This window comes from Oncorhynchus kisutch, unplaced genomic scaffold (assembly GCF_002021735.2).
Source record: "Oncorhynchus kisutch isolate 150728-3 unplaced genomic scaffold, Okis_V2 scaffold3072, whole genome shotgun sequence".
NCBI classification, from domain to species: Eukaryota; Metazoa; Chordata; class Actinopteri; order Salmoniformes; family Salmonidae; genus Oncorhynchus; species Oncorhynchus kisutch.
Genome location: NW_022265017.1, coordinates 605,970 through 625,822, shown reverse-complemented (window position 1 = coordinate 625,822; position 19,853 = coordinate 605,970). Strand labels below are relative to the sequence as shown.

At 42.6% G+C, this 19,853-nt stretch overlaps 3 protein-coding genes across 4 annotated transcripts in view; all 3 read left to right on the top strand.

Annotated features, from left to right (window-relative positions):
• LOC109878241 (uncharacterized) overlaps positions 1-19,853 on the top strand; it is a 205,849-nt gene that overhangs the window by 2,636 nt on the left and 183,360 nt on the right. The window lies entirely within an intron of this gene.
• The window catches only part of LOC116371288 (B-cell receptor CD22-like), a 71,627-nt gene that overhangs the window by 13,976 nt on the left and 37,798 nt on the right, over positions 1-19,853 (top strand). Inside the window, exon 2 of the mRNA XM_031820179.1 lies at positions 15,691-15,768. Coding sequence (XP_031676039.1) covers positions 15,714-15,768 — 55 coding nt within the window. The 5' untranslated portion in view covers positions 15,691-15,713. The remainder of the gene's footprint in view (positions 1-15,690; positions 15,769-19,853) is intronic.
• LOC116371291 (zinc finger CCCH domain-containing protein 63-like) lies at positions 5,456-8,179 on the top strand. Of its 2 annotated transcripts, none has more exons than XM_031820184.1 (5): positions 5,456-5,504; positions 5,851-5,928; positions 6,420-6,532; positions 6,810-6,933; positions 7,135-8,179. In XM_031820184.1, the coding sequence occupies exons 3-5, from the start codon at positions 6,469-6,471 to the stop codon at positions 7,268-7,270; spliced, it is 324 nt and encodes a 107-aa protein (XP_031676044.1). In that variant the 5' UTR covers positions 5,456-5,504; positions 5,851-5,928; positions 6,420-6,468; the 3' UTR covers positions 7,271-8,179. The 2 variants fall into 2 exon arrangements, with proteins under 2 accessions (XP_031676044.1, XP_031676043.1); XM_031820183.1 differs by having other exon boundaries at positions 6,784-6,933.

Sequence of the window (19,853 nt, the reverse complement as noted above, 5' to 3'; positions counted from 1 at the left end):
TTACTTTCACAGCATATGATTTAAACATTGTTGTTTTGTTTTCTTCATTGATACTTGGAGGTGAGGTGCCCTGATTGGTGTCACTCGTTAGTCAGAATGTGTTACAACTGTGGGGTTTTATTTTGTTTGCCTCTTCTTGGGTAAATGTTGTGGGCGTTCATGTCTTTTTGTTCCAGTTGTTGTTGACAGTACATTTTCAATGGACTCCCCCATGAGTGTCTTTCAGAGCCCACTGGTCTCATTTTTGTCTTTGTCAGTGACTCTTTTATTAATTCCCACTTTTGTTTTGGTTACATTTGAGGTTTTCTTGCTGGGGAACGTAACAGCATAAGTGTATACAGTAGATATTGTAATGAAAGATTTATATAAGGTGTTATATTGTCTTGTATTTCAGGTCAGAAGTGTTGGAGTGTGACTTACACCCATCAGAGTATCTGTACCTTGAAGGGGTCAAAAGGGAACATATCCTGCTCCTACACATATCCCAGTTATCATGAGATCAAACAAGCTTTCTGGTTTACTAAATGGTCTGGTATGGAGGCTGAAGATCTGAGCTCAGTGCCAGGTTATGAGGGTCATATAGAGTACCTTGGGGATAAGGAGAGTGACTGTACCCTGAGAATCACAGACCTGAGATTGAGTGACTCTGCTGGGTACATGTTCAGATTCATAACATCTGGAGATAAGTTTGCTGGCTCACCTGTCTCCCTGACTGTCACAGGTAAACTGTCATACATCTCACATTTATTACAGTAATTACCTTATTAAGGGCAGTCATACAGACACAGTAGTGGTATGTGATGGAAAAATACCAAGTGTAGTATTTCACATAAGAGGACATATATAGGAGGAGAATAATGAGGTGTTTCCTTTTACTCTAGATGTTGTGTTGGAGATGGATCCTACATCTGTGTCAGAGAGGGAGAATGTCACACTGAGATGTAGAACCAAATGTACACTGGACCCCATCACAGTCTACAGTTGGTATAAGAATGGACAGCCTATACCAAACAGCAACACCTCCTCTCCTGTCTATATCCTATTCTCAGTCAGCAGTGAGGATACAGGCAGATACTCCTGTTCTGTAGAAGGACATGAGGATCTCCCCTCTGCTGAAGAGACTCTCAATGTCAGATGTAAGTACATGGGGTTTAAACCTTTAGTTTGGTATATTAACATTGTAAGTATGTTTTATTTATCTCCAGTTGTATTCTTTATTAAGTAACATCATGTGCTTTTAAATGTTCTAATCTTTTAAATTGCACTGATTTACTGTATTTGATAAATGCAATGTCTTCAGATGGCCCAAAGAACACCTCGGTGTCAGTCAGTCCCTCTGGTGAAATAGTGGAGGGCAGTTCAGTGAATCTGACCTGCAGCAGTGATGCCAACCCACCTGTGGACAAATACACCTGGTACAAGGTAACATACAAGAACATGTCAATGAGACATTCTGGACAGAGATACACCATCCACAACATCAGCTCTGAAGACAGAGAGGGATACTACTGTGAGGCTCTGAACATTATAGGGAGAGAGACTATCCCTGTCCATATTAATGTTATTTGTAAGTATGACACATTCTGTCTATTTTTTGTGCTCTGTAATTTGACATATTTCATTCTGACATCATGCATTTATAAACTCATGACCCTGCAGCAGTGTTTCCCTGGGTTCCTGTGGTGGGGGTGGGGGCTGTCCTGACTGCTGGAGCTCTGCTACTCACCATCTACTGCACTCTGAAGAGGTGACTTGCATTTACATAACCTGTGTTAGTAACATATCAACCTCCACAAGAGGTCAGTAGAGAGCAGATTTAACTCTGTCCCTCATTACAGGAGATCCACAGGAGGAAGTAATGCAACATCAGACACACAGGTAATAATGTCAAAAACCAAAGATTTCAATCCTAATACCATAGACAGTAAGCAAATTAATTTACATAAACATTTTGGAGGGAGGGGTTCGTAAAGTGCTCATTCAGTGTTCCTTCTTTCAGAATGTGAGGGACTCCCCCAGTGACACAGCCCCTCAGATAGATGCTGAGCCCTCCGATTATGAGAACTGGAGAGAACCACCACAGAACCTGGACAGTGACACAGACCCTCAGATAGATGCCGAGCCCTCCGATTATGAGAACTGGAGAGAACCACCACAGACCCTGGACAGTGACACAGACCCTCAGATAGATGCGGAGCCCTCCGATTATGAGAACTGGAGAGAACCACCACAGAACCTGGACAGTGACACAGCCCCTCAGATAGATGCTGAGCCCCCTGATTATGAGAACTGGAGAGAACCACCACAGAACCTGGACTGAAGAGAACCAAAACAGAACCTGGACTGAAGAGAACCACCACAGAACATGGACTGAAGAGAACCACCACAGAACCTGGACTGAAGAGATCCACCACAGAACCAGGATTGAAGAGATCCACCACATAACCTGGACAGTGACACAGCCCCTCAGAAAGATGCTGAGCCCTCCGATTATGAGAACTGGAGTCAACCCCCACAGAACCTGGACAGTGACACAGCCCCTCAGATAGATGCTGAGCCCTCCGATTATGAGAACTTGAGAGAACCACCACAGAACCAGGACAGTGACATAGCCCCTCCGATAGATGCTGAGCCCTCAGATTATGAGAACTGGAGAGAACCACCACAGAACCTGGAGAGTGACACAGCCCCTTAGAAAGATGCTGAGCCCTCCGATTATGAGAACTGGAGAGAACCTCCACAGAACCTGGACTGAAGAGAACCACCAAAGAACCTGGACTGAAGAGAACCACCACAGAACATGGACTGAAGAGAACCACCACAGAACCTGGACTGAAGAGATCCACCACATAACCTGGATTGAAGAGAACCCCCACAAAACCTGGACTAAAGAGAACCACCACAGAACCTGGACTGAAGAGCTACAGCATCAAATCAAAGCTAGGCCTCAAAATGCTTTTCTCTTGCTATCATCATGCTTTATAATCTAGAAGGTTTACCAGACAATGCTTTTCTCTTGCTATCATCATGCTTTATAATCTAGAAGGTTTACCAGACAATGCTTTTCTCTTACTATCATCATGCTTTATAATCTAGAAGGTTTACCAGACAATGCTTTTCTCTTACTATCATCATGCTTTATAATCTAGAAGGTTTACCAGACAATGCTTTTCTCTTACTATCATCATGCTTTATAATCTAGAAGGTTTACCAGACAATGCTTTTCTCTTACTATCATCATGCTTTATAATCTAGAAGGTTTACCAGACAATGCTTTTCTCTTACTATCATCATGCTTTATAATCTAGAAGGTTTACCAGACAATGCTTTTCTCTTACTATCATCATGCTTTATAATCTAGAAGGTTTACCAGACAATGCTTTTCTACTTTTGAATAAATGCTGGAATTTAGATCGTTCAATACACTATGTATCTAGATTATCAATACAGTATATATATATATAGATGATCAATACAGTATGTATATAGACAATCAATACAGTATGTATATAGATGATACATGGGATAGATTATGCCTCTGCTCTTTTATCTATGAGATTTTTCAATTTCCAGATTTGATTACATTTCACATAGAAATATTTGTAACTCTTTATTAGCAAATGAATAGTGTGAGTCTTGGCGAAATAGGCTCTGCTCCTTCAGGGTAGAAGTAAACTATACCAATCCCCCAGCAGGAACACAGAACCTAACAGGTGGAGGCTGGGGTGGTGGGAGGAGCTACTCTCCTGCTCATGATCAGAAAACATTGCTTCTCACTCACTGTATAGCAACACATAGCCTGTATGCTAGTCTAGCACAGGCTACTTCCTCCTTGTATGGATGAGGGAGAATTCTCCATGATGGTTCACGGAGCGCACTGACTCAGCTCAAAAGCTGTTATTGGGAAGAAACAAGTAGGCAATATGATAAGCTACTCCCGAGGCTAATTCTACATAGCTAACTAGATTGTAGCCGGCTATTGACTGACAACAGAACAGCAGAGTCAACGGAGGACAAGAAGCCATCGTAGAGTAACAGTAGCAGCAGCAGAGTCAACAGAGGACAAGAAGCCATCGTAGAGTAACAGTAGCAGCAGCAGAGTCAACAGAGGACAAGAAGCCAGCATAGAGTAACAGTAGCAGCAGCAGAGTCAACAGAGGACAAGAAGCCAGAGTATAGTAACAGTAGCAGCAGCAGAGTCAACAGAGGACAAGAAGCCAGAGTAGAGTAACAGTAGCAGCAGCAGAGTCAACAGAGGACAAGAAGCCAGAGTAGAGTAACAGTAGCAGCAGCAGAAGGATGTGAGATCAGACCCGGTCAGTTTAATAGACCACAGAATAAGATGGTGGTGAATGATACTAGTCTCTAATTGGACACTCAGGTTTCCTTCCTGAACTGGCCTACTGTTCTTGTGTACTTATCTGCTTATCTTTTTCTATTGGATTTGGCCAAATCCAGATTTTTTAACATATAAAGTTATGTCTTGTCTTAGTGACACAAAAATGAATTATATTGACAAGAGTTTTAAATATTAGTATCTCTGGAGTTGTTCCTGATGTGTTAAAATATGTTTTACTTTGTATTGCTGTCAGTCATTACTGGTCATTTTATATTTTATATTATGTAATACTATATTGTTCAGTGTCATGATATTGCTTGTTTCATTTTCAAATGATTAATGATTCATTAGTACATTTATTTTAGATACATTGAATACAGTATAAGCATCATGTTGTAAATAAGCTCAAATGTAGACAATAAATAGACAACAAATAAATTGATTGTTTGACTAACATGCATTGATTCATAACTAAATCCATTCTGCTCGTTTCTTGTATTTCTACCTATTGGACACATGATGGAACCATTGAACCACAAAGCTAGGCTATAGGCAGGTCAGGGATACTACATTACTGTCAGGAGACACTGTCATAGATCAACACCAAGCACTGTTCATCACCTCTCTCTCCCTCTCTCCCCCTCCCCCCCTTCTCTCCCCCCCCCCCCCCCCCCCCCCCCCCCTCTCTCTCCCCCCCCCCTCTCCCTCTCCCCCTCCCCCCAGTTTGTTGCTGCTGGAGGAGTTTACCACTGTGCAGACTGCTCTCGGCTCCCCTCTCAGGACTCCAGTAGTGGACCTCTCCTCCCCTCATGACTCCAGTGGTGGACCTCTCCTCCCCTCATGACTCCAGTGGTGGACCTCTCCCCCCCTCAGGACTCTAGTGGTGGACCTCTCCTCCCCTCGGGACTCCAGTGTTGGACCTCTCCTCCCCTCAGGACTCCAGTAGTGGACCTCTCCTCCCTCTCAGGACTCCAGTGGTGGACCTCTCCTCCCCTCATGACTCCAGTGTTGGACCTCTCCTCCCCTCAGGACTCTAGTGGTGGACCTCTCCTCCCCTCGGGACTCCAGTGTTGGACCTCTCCTCCCCTCAGGACTCCAGTAGTGGACCTCTCCTCCCTCTCAGGACTCCAGTGGTGTACCTCTCCTCCCCTCAGGACTCTACTGGGTGTGTATGTTTAACTCTGGCTATCATACCTGGGTTTTTACTGTGATTCTAGACCATGCTAGCCCACTGAGCTAAAGTGTAGCTAACATGAATCTCCAGGTCTAAGACAAGGTTATCTCATCATTACAGACCAGCTTCGTTCACTGAAATCACACCCAGTCTGTTGTTTGGTTATTCCACATCTAAATTATACATACTTTAATGTGAGTGTATATACCTACAGCTATAGGTTCTATAGACTGTCCAAAATAGCACCCTAGGTCACCCTTAGGTCACATTCATAATGTTGGGTTGCTGTAATGGATTTATTCTGACCATGGTCCCCTCCCTCTACTCTCATCCTCAGGTCCCCCTGTCCCTCTCTCTGGGAGGGGGACGTCACCATGGACCTCACTGAGAAACACATATTGGACCTTTTCAAAACGTATGACCATCATGCCCCATTTCTATCTGTTTTAGTTCTGTATCTGCATCTCTAACTACATGTTAGTTAACAGACGCTCTTATCCAAAGTGACGTACAGGACTTTCAGAGTTCCACATTCTAATTCTATCACCCCTCACCTACAGTACAGAACATAGAGAGCATCACAGTTCTACATTATAATTCTATCTCCCCTCACCTACAGTACAGAACATAGAGAGCATCACAGTTCTACATTATAATTCTATGTGCTGTACTGTAGGTGAGGGAAGATCGTATCAGAGTTCTACATTCTAATTATACATTCTGTACTGTAGGTGTAGGCAGAGAGTATCAGATTTCTACATTCTAATTATACATTCTGTACTGTAGGTGTAGGCAGAGAGTATCAGAGTTCTAATTTTATCTAATTTTATATCCCCTCATCTACAGTAAATAACATAGAAATAGAATGTAGAACTATAATACTCTCAATGTTTAATCTCTCCCTAGTTGTGGTTATGTGTGGTGAGATAGAGAGTATCAGAGTTCTACATGAGAGATGATGTGCCTTTGTCAACATCAAGAATACCAACATGGCTGCTTTCGCCTTGGAGAGGCTCCAGGTGAGTGGTGGGATGAAACATAATGCTGTCAAATGCATTTTACTATGTGAGATGTGCTTTCAATTATTTAGCTTAATCTTTAGGAGTTTGTACTTTTGGGAATATGCTATTGGTTCCTTTGTACTTTTGGGAATATGCTATTGGTTCCTTTGTACTATTGGGACTAGGCTATTGGTTCCATTGTACTATGGGGACTAGGCTATTGGTTCCATGTATTTTGACAGTGGATGCTGTTGTTTGTATTTTGACAGTGGATGCGGTTTGTCCTACTGTCCAGGTGGTGGAGCTGGAGAGCACCAGACTGGTGATTTGGTACCCAGACCGCTAGGTCCTCTCCTCAGAGGACCAACCTCCAACCGAGACCTCAACACCTCCTCAGCCTCCCAGTACGCCGCCACAGGGTAAGGACATCCGACTATCTGTCAAAACATCAACTATATATTATAAACAAATATAAGCATTTATAATGTTGTATTCAAAATTGCTACTAATCTATGGGCCATGAATTGTACAAAATTACAGATAACTGACAGAAGGTGGGGATGGGAGCACTTGCGTGCAGGTGTTTGTGTATTCATACTGTTTGTGTGTCTCTCTCCCAGGCCCAGGAGGATGGCTCCCATTAATGGTGATGAGTGTTTCTTCTGGAGGACCACTGGCTGCCTGTATGGTGACAAATGTCGCAGCAAACACAAGCCTGACCATAAAGGAAGAGACAGGAAACCATGGCAACCCTGACCACCCTGACCACCCAGACTACCCTGACTACCCTGACCACCCTGACCATCCAGACCACCCAGACTACCCTGACCACCCTGACCCACTGACCACCCTGAACACCACGCACCGTCCGGATGTAACAGAGGGAAGAAGAAGAGGAGGAAGAGGAAGAACAGAATAATGAATATGAAGATTGAGGTAGAGGAATAGGGACAGTGTACCTACCTTAAAAGGGAACAGGAATGGGGGTGTTGGGGGGTGCCACCACTTTTGTAGTCCTCTGTAGCACAGCACAGACAGAACACTGGACATACAGTATGAGTGTGTGAAGTGTCAATCAAAGTGAAGAGGAGTGCTCCTCTGATTTCCTTTCCCCGCTCCCTCAGCCTGAGCTGATTTGGAATTCAATTGCAGATGAATATAGGGCCTGTTCCAGGCAGACTATATTACAGTCGCCTGCCAGATCTCACAATGCCTGGATAGGTGTTTGTGTTTAAGATATCAGTTAACCTGCATTTCCTGACTGCACAATCAATGATGTGGCACACAACCATTGGTTGCTGCGCACAGCTTGACTGCAATATAGTCAGCCTGGAACGCCCTCAGTGTCCATGCGGTGTTCTAACATCCACACCAGACCACCTTAACTGAAACAAGAAGGGGGCTGCTGTGGATATTGGATCAAGGCCCATATCTTCAGTTCAGTGATTTTATACTGTACATGATGTTCAGTGGACTAATTCAATTCAAGTTGACTAAAGTGACAATATGAGGAGCACAGAATGACTGTTTGAGAGCATCAATGTAAAAAGACAATCTGTCTGTATCCTCTCAGCATGTGGGGGAGCTGAGTGTACAAATGACTTAGTGTTTTATTATGTCAATCAGTTGTATTCATTCATAATAAAATATAGTTTTATCAAATCAGATGAAGTGTCATTATTAATGTAATGTCATTATTCAGAAAGGCTATGGATACTGGTGTTATAAAAACCAAAAACAGTTTTACCAACATGTTTGGGGAATGAACAGCACCCCCACCAGAACTAGTGTTTCTCAAACCTCTCAGGAGGGACCCATCTATCCACTCTCCATATTGTAGCCACCAATGAAGAAATACAAGTAGCCTATGACATATCAGACAGACATTTCTTGTAAAGTCCCTCTCTCTCCTCTTGAAGATGTTCACACATTTCTTAAAGCCCTTCACTGGTGTGTTGGTTGCCAGGAAGAGGCATCATGAGGACAGGAAGCCAGCTCTGCAGCACCTTTCAGCCCCTCAGTACATCTAGTTGCTGTCAACCACAGAACTCACACCATTCTGTTTCATTCTCTGCTTGGACAGTAAGCTCACCTCCACTCTCTCTCCTCACGCTGTAAGTACGCTTGATGATGTCTATCTTTTCATTATTACTTGTTTCTAGTCATCAAACTTCTGCCAGGCATGACAATTTAAGCTTCTGTCGGGCATAACAATGTTTTATACTGCTGTTGTTTGTCTGTTAACCTAGACATACATAATGTAGACCAACATACAGTCTGTTTCTCTGTTAGCCTAGACATACATAATGTAGACCTACATACAGTTTGTTTGTCTGTTAGCCTAGACATACATAATGTAGACCTACATACAGTCTGTTTGTCTGTTAGCCTGGACATACATAATGTAGACCAACATACAGTTTGTTTGCCTGTTAACCTCGACAGACATAATGTAGAACATTTGAGTATGAATTATGCTTTGCATATGAATCTATGTGTAAGATATTTGGATGGTGTTTCATGAATTTTGGGTTAATATTTTACATGCATTTTAAGTGCAGAAAAACACTGTATTTTGTGACAGCATGGGCAGCGTGTCTTCGGTGAGTTGGTTTCAAATATAAGACTTGTGCATGCTATTTTGAGGCCTCTGAGAGCAATAGATTGTTGGGGAGACTTTTTTGTTTAGAGTGAAAGTAGGAGTAAGAGTGATTGAGTGGATACTTCATAAGAGCTTTAGGAGTAGTATTAACATAAGACACAGTGATGGTGGGTTGTGTTTAGGAGTAGTATTAACATGAGACACAGTGATGGTGGGTTGTGTTTAGGAGTAGTATTAACATGAGACACAGTGATGGTGGGTTGTGTTTAGGAGTAGTATGAACATGAGACACAGTGATGGTGGGTTGTGTTTAGGAGTAGTATGAACATGAGACAGTGATGGTGGGTTGTGTTTAGGAGTAGTATTAACAAGAGACACAGTGATGGTGGGTTGTGTTTAGGAGTAGTATTAACATGAGACACAGTGATGGTGGGTTGTATTTAGGAGTAGTATTAACATGAGACACAGTGATGGTGGGTTGTGTTTAGGAGTAGTATTAACATGAGACACAGTGATGGTGGGTTGTGTTTAGGAGTAATATTAACATGAGACACAGTGATGGTGGGTTGTGTTTAGGAGTAGTTTTAACATGAGACACAGTGATGGTGGGTTGTGTTTAGGAGTAGTATTAACATGAGACAGTGATGGTGTATTGAAATGCTGACTAAACGGGTCCTTTCCAACAATGCAGAGTTAAAGATAAAAATACAGAGCATTCAGAAAGTATTCAGACCCCTATTCTTTTCCCACATTTTGTTACATTACAGCCTTATACTAAAATGGATTCAATTGTTTCCCCTCATCAATCTAAACACAATACCCCATAATGATAAAAGCAAAAACAGTTTTTTTTTTTATATCACATTTCCATAAGTATTAAGACCTTTTACTCAGTACTTTGTTGAATCACCTTGTCAGCAATAACAGCCTTGAGTCTTCTTGTGTATGATGCAACAAGCTTAGCAAACTTGAATTTGGGGAGTTTCTCTCATTCTTCTCTGCAGATCCTCTCAAGCTCTGTCAGGTTGGATGGGGAGCGTCGCTGCACAGCTATTTTCAGGTCTCTCCAGAGATGTTCCATCAGGTATGTCCTGCCTCTGGATGGGCCACTAAAGGACATTCAGAGACTTGTCTTGTCTTGTCTAGACTTAGTCTCAAAGCCACTCCTGCGTTGTCTTGGCTATGTGCTTAGTGTCGTTGTCTTGTTGGAAGGTGATGCATGCTCTGGAGCAGGATTTCATCATGGATCTCTCTGTACTTCGCTCCGTTCATCTTTCCCTCGATCCTGACTAGTCTACCAGTCCCTGCTGCTGAAAAACATCCCCACAGCATTATGCTGCCACCACCATGCTTCATCGTAGGGATGTGCCAGGGGTCTGAATACCTACACTGTATAAATGTTTTGAGGGAAATAGTGACACAAGGAATAAATACAGAGTGAATAACGAATATCAATAACGAGTAAAAATAACATCTGTTTCACAGTACCGAGTCGATGTGCAGGGGTACGAGGTAATGAGGTGTTTCTGTACATACATACAAGGGAAAGGGGGATACCTAGTCAGTTGCACAACTGAATGCATTCAACTGAAATGTGTCTTCTACATTTAATTCAACCCCTCTGAATCTGAGAGGTGCGTGGGGCTGTATAAATGAACGTAATCGTTGCCCGGGAGCAGTTGTTGTTGTGGGTTAACTGCCTTGCTCAAAGGGCAGAACTGCAGAATTTACTGCTTTTGCAAGTTCAGGAAGTCAAAACAGCAACCTTTACTGGCCCAATGCTCTTAACCGCTAGGCTACCTGCTGCCCCATAGGGAGGGGTAAAGTGACTAGGCATCAAGATAGATAATAGACTAAGCGAGCATAGAAGTAACTTACTGTAGTTCGTCTGGTGGACTTGTGTCGCTGGGCAGCTCGCGGCTGGATTTCCCTTTGTAATCCATGATAGTTTGCAAGCCCAGCCGCATGCTTCTCGCTTCAGAGCCAGCATAGTAGGATTCAGCCTTAGTCCTGTATTGACGCGTTTCCGGTTTGATTGCTCATCGGAGGTCGTAGCAGAACTTCTTTAACCGTCCGGATTAGCGTCCCGTTCCTTGAAAGCGGAAGCTCTAGCCTTTAGATCTGTGCAGATGTTGCCTGTAATCCATGGCTTCTGGTTGGTACGTCTGTAGGTCACTGTGGTGACAATGTCGGCGATAAACTTATTAATGAAGTGGTGAAAGAGTCCTGTAGCTGAGCATCCACTTGATCGGACCACTTCTGTATTGAGCGTGTCTCTGGTACGTCCTGTTTGAGTTTTTGCTTGTAGGCAGGAAGCAGGAGGATAAAGATATGGTCTGATTTGCCAAAGGGAGGGCTTTTTATGCATGTGTAGAGTATAGGTGAACTAGAGTTTTGTTGCCCCTAGTTGCACAGGTGAGGTTGAAAAAGAAGGAGCACCCTTTTTGGTTCTAGATATAATTATTTTTGGTTCCAGGTAGAACCTTTTTGTGTTCCATGTAGAACCCTCTGTGGAAAGTGTTCTACATGGAATCCAAAAAATGTTCTACCTGGAAAGATAAAGGGTTCTTCAAAGTGTTCTCCTATGTGGAGAGCCAAATAACCCTCTAAGATTCTAAATAGCACCTTCCGCCCGGATTAGCGTCCCGTTCCTTGAAAGTGGAAGCTCCAGCCTTTAGCTCTGTGCAGATGTTGCCTGTAATCCATGGCTTCTGGTTGGTACGTCTGTAGGTCACTGTGGTGACAATGTCGGCGATAAACTTATTAATGAAGTGGTGAAAGACGTGGTCAATTCCTCCATGTTATTGGATGAATCCCGGAACATATTCGTATTTGTTTTCTAAGAGTGTAGACAAATCAACCAGATGTATATCCATGTCCTCGTTCAGCCACGACTCTGAGAAACATATATTACAGTTATTCAGGTCCTGTTGACAGGAGAGTCTCGAGCTCTTCCAGTTTGTTGGTCTATTTGGGGGTCTATTTGATGACCGACGTAATCTCCTCAGGATGCCTGCTCGCTTGACTCTCTGTTGCCAGGTATCAGGGTCTGGTCTGGAATAAGCAGAATGTCCTAAGTTGTAACAGAATATATAGTGGCTAATACTACTATAGACATCAGTGTTTGTGTGCTTAAATGTGACTTGGTCAAGTACTAGTCAGTGTTGTGTTTCATTAGTTTATTATGTTGTTATTGACCCAACATTATTGAGGACATTATTATTAGGTACCAGTACTAAACACAATGGCCAACAGTGGGTGTGTACCAAATGGCACCCTATTCCCTAAATAGTGTACTACTTTTAACCAGGGCACATAGGGTGCCATTTGGGACACATTCAGTGTAACAGAATATCACCGTGGCATTATATTACTGCCCAAATGTATAAGGACAATGTTTGAAGAGAGGAGGCTGCAGTAATGTTGAGATGCCAGTAGGAGGAGCTCTTGTCTAGAACACTGGAACCTTCAGTAGCACTATGATGCAGCTGATGAGGAGTGATGGGATTTAGTCACATTTTTCCTGTTTTAAAATGTACGTCCACTCCTCAACATAAGAAATATAACTGTGCTGACTTTTGTCCATTTTCAATTTACACTGAAATGCTTCCTATTCACAAGAGACCTCACCACACATAGAATAATGCAGTCCTAAACCACAGTCAAAGTATAGCCGTGTGTGTGTGTGTGTGTGTGTGTGTGTGTGTGGTTTTGCTATTCTTGTGTGGACCAGAAGGCCTCACAAGGACTGTAAAACAAAGTTGGACAAGTGGGTGCATTTCACAGGTCCCCACAAGTAACAAGGCTATTTTTGGTTGAAGATTAGGATTAAGAGTTAGGTTTAGGTTTAGGGGTTAAGGTTAGGATTAAGATTAGGGTTAGTGGTTAGGTAAAACATATTTTGAATGGGAATAACTGTTTTGGTCCAGGACAGTAACACAACATTTTGTCTGTGTTTGTCATTAGTTTACTCCAATTAGAGGAGGGGGGTGGGGTTAGGGGAAAATAATAAAGATTCAGATTGTTTAATAGTCACATGCACAGGGTTGCAGGTGTAATTGCAGGGTACAGTGAACATCTTAGGCTTCAACATGCAGGACTAGTGAAATAAAATTATGAAAAATGGTATTGAAAACAACAGAAATAGAACTAGCACTATATAGATAATAACTCTGGCAGTGATGAATAATGACCATTGGGGTGGAGGCAGAGTAAAGACTGTAGAGGGGGTGGGGTGGAATGACCATAGGGGGAGCAGCAGCATGATCATTGAGTGGAAAATATATTTACAAAAAATATGTATAAAAATTGAAACGTCCTCTCACTGTCAACTGCGTTTATTTTCAGCAAACGTAACATGTGTAAATATGTCTATGAAGATAACAAGATTCAACAACTGAGACATGAACTGAACAAGTTCCACAGATATGTGATGTATAATGTGACCCTGAACAAAGGGAATAATGTGACCCTGAACAAAGGGGGGGTCAAAATCAAAAGTAACAGTCAGTATCTGGTGTGGCCACCAGCTGCATTAAGTACTGCAGTGCATCTCCTCCACAGGGACTGCACCAGATTGGCCAGATCTTGCTGTGAAATGTTACCTCACTCTTCCACCAAGGCACCTGCAAGTTCCCATTTCTGGGGGGAATGGCCCTAGCCCTCACGCTCCAATCCAACAGGTTGGTTGTGCTCATTGGGATTGAGATCCGGGCTCTTCGCTGGCCATGGCAGAACACTGACATTCCTGTCTTGCAGGAAATCACACAAAGAAAAGAGCAGTATGGCTGGTGGCATTGTCATGCTTGAGGGTCATATCAGGATGAGCCTGCAGGAAGGGTACCACATGAGGGAGGAGGATGTCTTCCCTGAAACGCACAGCGTTGAGATTGCCTGCAATGACAACAAGCTCAGTCCAATGATGCTGTGACACACCGCCCCAGACCATGGCGGACCCTCCACCTCCAAATCGATCCCGCTCCAGAGTACAGGCCTCAGTGTAATGCTCAGTCCTTTGACGATGAACGCGAATGCGACCATCAACCCTGTTGATACAAAACTGCGACTCGTCAGTGAAGAGCTCTTTTTAGTCCTGTTTGGTCCAGTGACGGTGGGTTTGTGCCGATAGGTGACGTTGTTGCTGGTGATGTCTGGTGAGGACCTGCCTTACAACAGGCCTACAAGCCAGTCCAGCCTCTCTCAGCCTATTGTGGACAGTCTGAGCACTGTTGGAGGGATTGTGCATTCCTGGTGTAACTTGGGCAGTTGTTGTTGCCATCCTTTACCTGTCCTGCAGGTGTGATGTTCGGTTGTACCGATCCTGTGCAGGTGTTGTTACACGTGGTCTGCCACTGCGAGGGCGATCAGCTGTCCATCCTGTCTTCCTGTAGTGCTGTCTTAGCCGTCTCACAGTACGACATTGCAATTTATTGCCTTGGCCACATCTGCAGTCATCATGCCTCCTTGCAGCATGCCTAAGGCACGTTCACGAGGATGAGCAGGGACCCTGGGCATCTTTCTTTTGGTGTTTTTCAGAGTCAGTAGAAAGGCCTCTTTAGTGTCCTAAGTTTTCATAACTGTGACTTTAATTTCCGATAGTATGTCAGCTGTTAGTGTCTTAACGACCGTTCCGCAGGTGCATGTTGATTAATTGTTTATGGTTCATTGAACAAGCATAGGAAACAGTGTTAAAACCCTTTACAATGAAGATCTGTGAAGTTATTTGCATTTTTACAAATTATCTTTGAAAAACAGGGTCCTGAAAAAGGGACTTTTCTTTTCTTGCTGAGTTTATATGACATATATGATGTATACTGTATATATACTAATATATATTAAATATAATGTATATATATATTTATATTTGATATATATTGTATATATTTACAAAAATTATAAATAGGGAATTGGAAAATATTCAGATAATTACATTGATTGAAGCCACAATCTATCTGCAATATTGAAGCTGAGCCTCCCCCTTAAAGAAAAGTGTGTGTGTGTCACTTGCTGTTTATCCTCACAGCTTGGTGATAGCAGCTATCATTCAACCTGGTGATCAGTCTTTAGGCTGCTGTACAGCTTGGTGATAGCAGCTATCATTCAACCTGGTGGTCAGTCTTTAGGCTGCTGTACAACTTGACGGACCGTAAAAGATGGAACATTTTTCCTCCTATATTTGTGGTTCTGAGACTAAAACAGCTTCTGAATAATCAATGTAGAAATATGTGTTTACAGTAATACAGGTCTGTTCAATAAGCGATTGTTGTTGTTGATGATGATGATAATGATGACTTTACTGTATCCATTAGGACATTGTTTTGCATCTTACATCATGTCATCTTAAATAGACAGATGTAGACAGACATGCAACACATCACACACATTACATACATAGTGCAATAGACTTACAGACAGACAGTATTCACATAGACAACCATATAGCACAATACAACACAATATGAGCCTGGTTCATTTTCAGTAATGAGGCCCTGTACCCCATTTACAGTTTCTACTTCAATGTATCAGGTGGAGTTATTCACCAGCTATGGAGTGAGTAGTTGTTTATGTTTCTAAGACTGCAGGGTGGGAGATGCAACAATGTCCTTGAGAACAGCAGGAAGTGTGTTGGTGGTCTTTCTCTGGTCTGTGACAGGTATGGTCTCATTCTTATCTTTAAGTTGCTCTGTTTATCAATCTACAGGCATTTCTAAAAGCATAACCATTTTTATGTTCTACTGTCGACACATTTGGCGTCTCCACTCCATTTTAAACAGTTGTCTTTCACACCTCACTGAGTGAAGCTTATCTGTGGTTTCCATTCACACTCAACCAAAGAGTATCAATGTCTCAACTATGGAACAAAGTTTTAGTGTGAGTCAAAAGACCTTGAACTTAATGTAACGTCCTTGTGATGTCTAACTGTGTTTCAGTGGTACTGGGTCAGAATGGCTGGAGTGTTACATACACCCCTCAGAGTATCTGTACCTTGAAGGGGTCAACAGTGGAGATGTCCTGCTCTTACACATATCCCAGAGGTTATACAGTCACAACAACCTTCTGGTTCATAACAAATAATGCTGAGGGGAATCCTGTGAGTCTAAGTGATGACCCAGACTACATTGGTCGTGTGATGTACCATAGAGATAAGAAGAATGGCCACACCCTGACAATCACAAACCTGAGAGAGAGTGACTCAGCTACGTACATGTTCAGCTTTATAACAGATCAGACCAGAAGGAGATATACTGGCAGTCCTGGAGTCACTCTGTCTGTAACAGGTAACATTCTATATCCTGGCAGTCCTGGAGTCACTCTGTCTGTAACAGGTAACATTCTATATACTGGCAGTCCTGGAGTCACTCTGTCTGTAACATGTAACATTCTATATACTGGCAGTCCTGGAGTCACTCTGTCTGTAACAGATAACATTCTATACCCTAGCAGTCCTGGAGTCACTCTGTCTGTAACAGGTAACATTCTATATCCTGGCAGTCCTGGAGTCACTCTGTCTGTTACAGGTAACATTCTATATACTGGCAGTCCTGGAGTCACTCTGTCTGTAACAGGTAACATTCTATATACTGGCAGTCCTGGAGTCACTCTGTCTGTAACAGGTAACATTCTATATACTGGCAGTCCTGGAGTCACTCTGTCTGTAACAGGTAACATTCTATATACTGGCAGTCCTGGAGTCACTCTGTCTGTAACAGGTAACATTCTATATACTGGCAGTCCTGGAGTCACTCTGTCTGTAACAGGTAACATTCTATTTACTGGCAGTCCTGGAGTCACTCTGTCTGTAACAGGTAACATTCTATTTACTGGCAGTCCTGGAGTCACTCTGTCTGTAACAGGTAACATTCTATATACTGGCAGTCCTGGAGTCACTCTGTCTGTTACAGGTAACATTCTATATACTGGCAGTCCTGGAGTCACTCTGTCTGTAACAGGTAACATTCTATTTACTGGCAGTCCTGGAGTCACTCTGTCTGTAACAGGTAACATTCTATTGTCTGATGTTCTGTTTAATCTTCATTGCCCCTTTAGGTCTGGAAATTGTCTTGATTTTTATTAATCTAATAAAATAATGAGCTGGCCAACAGAAAATGATTTTTTGTGCTGACTAACGGAGAATAAACTGGAAGCTGTAACAACAAAGAGAGTCACACTCCATTTGTATAACCTCCCAGTCATTTGTTGCTTAAAAAACACCAACGTTTCGACATCACCTTCTTCAGGGTAAATGTATTGCATCATGTGACGACACTAGACAACAGGTGATTCAGGTTGATGTTGTCTACTCCAGACCTGCGCGTGAAGGTGACTCCTACATGGTGGGCAACGTCGAAGACACTGACCTGTAGCACCACCTGTACTCTGACTGACAACCCCACCTACATCTGGTACAAGAACGGACAACATCTAGATGAGAGCACCTCCCCCCAGTACAAATACTCAGTCTCCAGGAACTATGATGACACTTATTCCTGTGCTGTAAAAGGCCATGAGGACCTCCACTCTCCTGCAGTATGTGAGTGTTCATTTAATACGTTATACTGTGTGTTGGTTTCACTATGAGAACTTGAGAACTTTGAGCATTTCTAGAAAGAACTGAGAACACAATCCAATTGACCTCTTGTTATGTCACTGTGTTTCAGGTGTTCAGGGTCAGAGCTGCAGCAGAGTGAATTACACCAAGAGGAGAATCTGTGCCCTGAAGGGGTCAACAGTGGACATATCCTGTACTTATGTTGGTCATTATTCCACCACATCATCATTCTGGTTTAGTAGTGATAAGTCGACCCCTGAAGACCTAACCACTGACCCAGGGTATGCAGGTCGTGTGGAGTACACTGGAACATACAGAGGTCCCTTCACCCTGAGAATCACAGATCTGAGAGAGGAGGACTCAGCTGAGTATCGCTTCACTTTTAAAACAGACAACTTTGAATGGGGTCATAGTTTCCCAGGAACAACTCTGTCTGTCACAGGTAATACTACACTTACAGAACAGTATGATATACTGGTAATACTACACTTACAGAACAGTATGATATACTGGTAATACTACACTTACAGAACATGTATGATATACTGGTAATACTACACTTACAGAACAGTATGATATACTGGTAACACTACACTTACTGAACATTATGATATAATGGTAATACTACACTTACAGAACATGATGATATACTGGTAATACTACACTTACAGAACATGATGATATACTGGTAATACTACACTTACAGAACATGATGATATACTGGTAATACTACACTTACAGAACATTATGATATACTGGTAATACTACACTTACAGAACATTATGATATACTGGTAATACTACACTTACAGAACATGATGATATAATGTCACTACTTTATGTCTAGTTGTAGTAGGTTGAAATGAGGTTGAGGTTTGTTCTTTTATGTTGTTATTCTCTCTTCATTAAGACCTGCAGGTGAAGGTGACTCCTGGCACCGTGACAGAAGGATCATGGGTTATACTGACGTGTAGCACCACCTGTACTCTGACTGAAATCCCCAACACCACCTACATCTGGTACAAGCATGGAGAAGAGCTATTTTCTGACTCCTCTCCCCAGTATCAATACTCAGTCAGTAGAGGAGGTTCTGACAGCTACTCCTGTGCCTTAATAAGAGGCCATGACAAACTCAGCTCTCCTGAAGTCACAGTGGGTGAGTGTTGTGATTTACCTCCAGAGTTTTCCTCTCTTATGGTAAACAGACTTGATATTTTCAGTCAATTCAGATTACTGATTTATAAGTAACTATAGCTCATTACTATCTAACATGTTAGTCATACTGAGAATCAGACAAATAAGCTAATATCATCACCATCTTCACCATCATCATCATCATCATCATCATGTGCTTCATCATTTGTTCCAGATACTTCTTCTCTGAGCTGCTTAAGGGTGACCTACACCAGTAGAAGCATCTGTTCCTTGATACCATCAGTGGACCTGCCTTGCACTACCATACATCCCACAGGTTAGACTGTGTTATCTTTAAGTCTGGTAGAGTCATTTTGTCAACTACAGAAGGAAACCAGAAAGTGTGTTTTTATATGCTCTCATTCAGACCTGCAGGTGAAGGTGACTCCTGACACAGAGGCAGGGAAGAGGACACTGACCTGTAGCACCACCTGTACTCTGACTGGTAACCCCACCTACATCTGGTACAGGAATGGACAGTCTCTTGCTTGGCTCACTTCCCAACAACACTCTGTCTGGAGTTCTGAAACAGAAAGTTACTCCTGTGCTGTTAAAGGCCATGAGGATCTCCGCTCTCCTGCAGTGTGTGAGTCTGGATTCTATTGGGATAATTTGTAGCTAACCTTTCTTTATAACAAAGTAAGGCAACCTGCAAACTTCAAGGTATATCTGAACAAAACTATGTAATGTATTTTCAGGTGTTCAGGGTCACAACTGCTGGAGTGTGACTTACACCAAGAGGAGAATCTGTGTCTTGAAGGGCTCCACAGTGGACATATCCTGCTCTTACACTCATCCCACTAGTTATATAGAACAAGGTTCATTCTGGTTTATACAGAAACACCCTGTAGATGTCAGGTCATATCCAGAGTATGCAGGTCGTGTGGAGTACAATAGGAACACAGAGAAACACCACACCATGACAATAACACACCTGACAGAGAAGGACTCGGATGACTACAAATTCAGATTACTAACAACAAACGAGGGGAGATT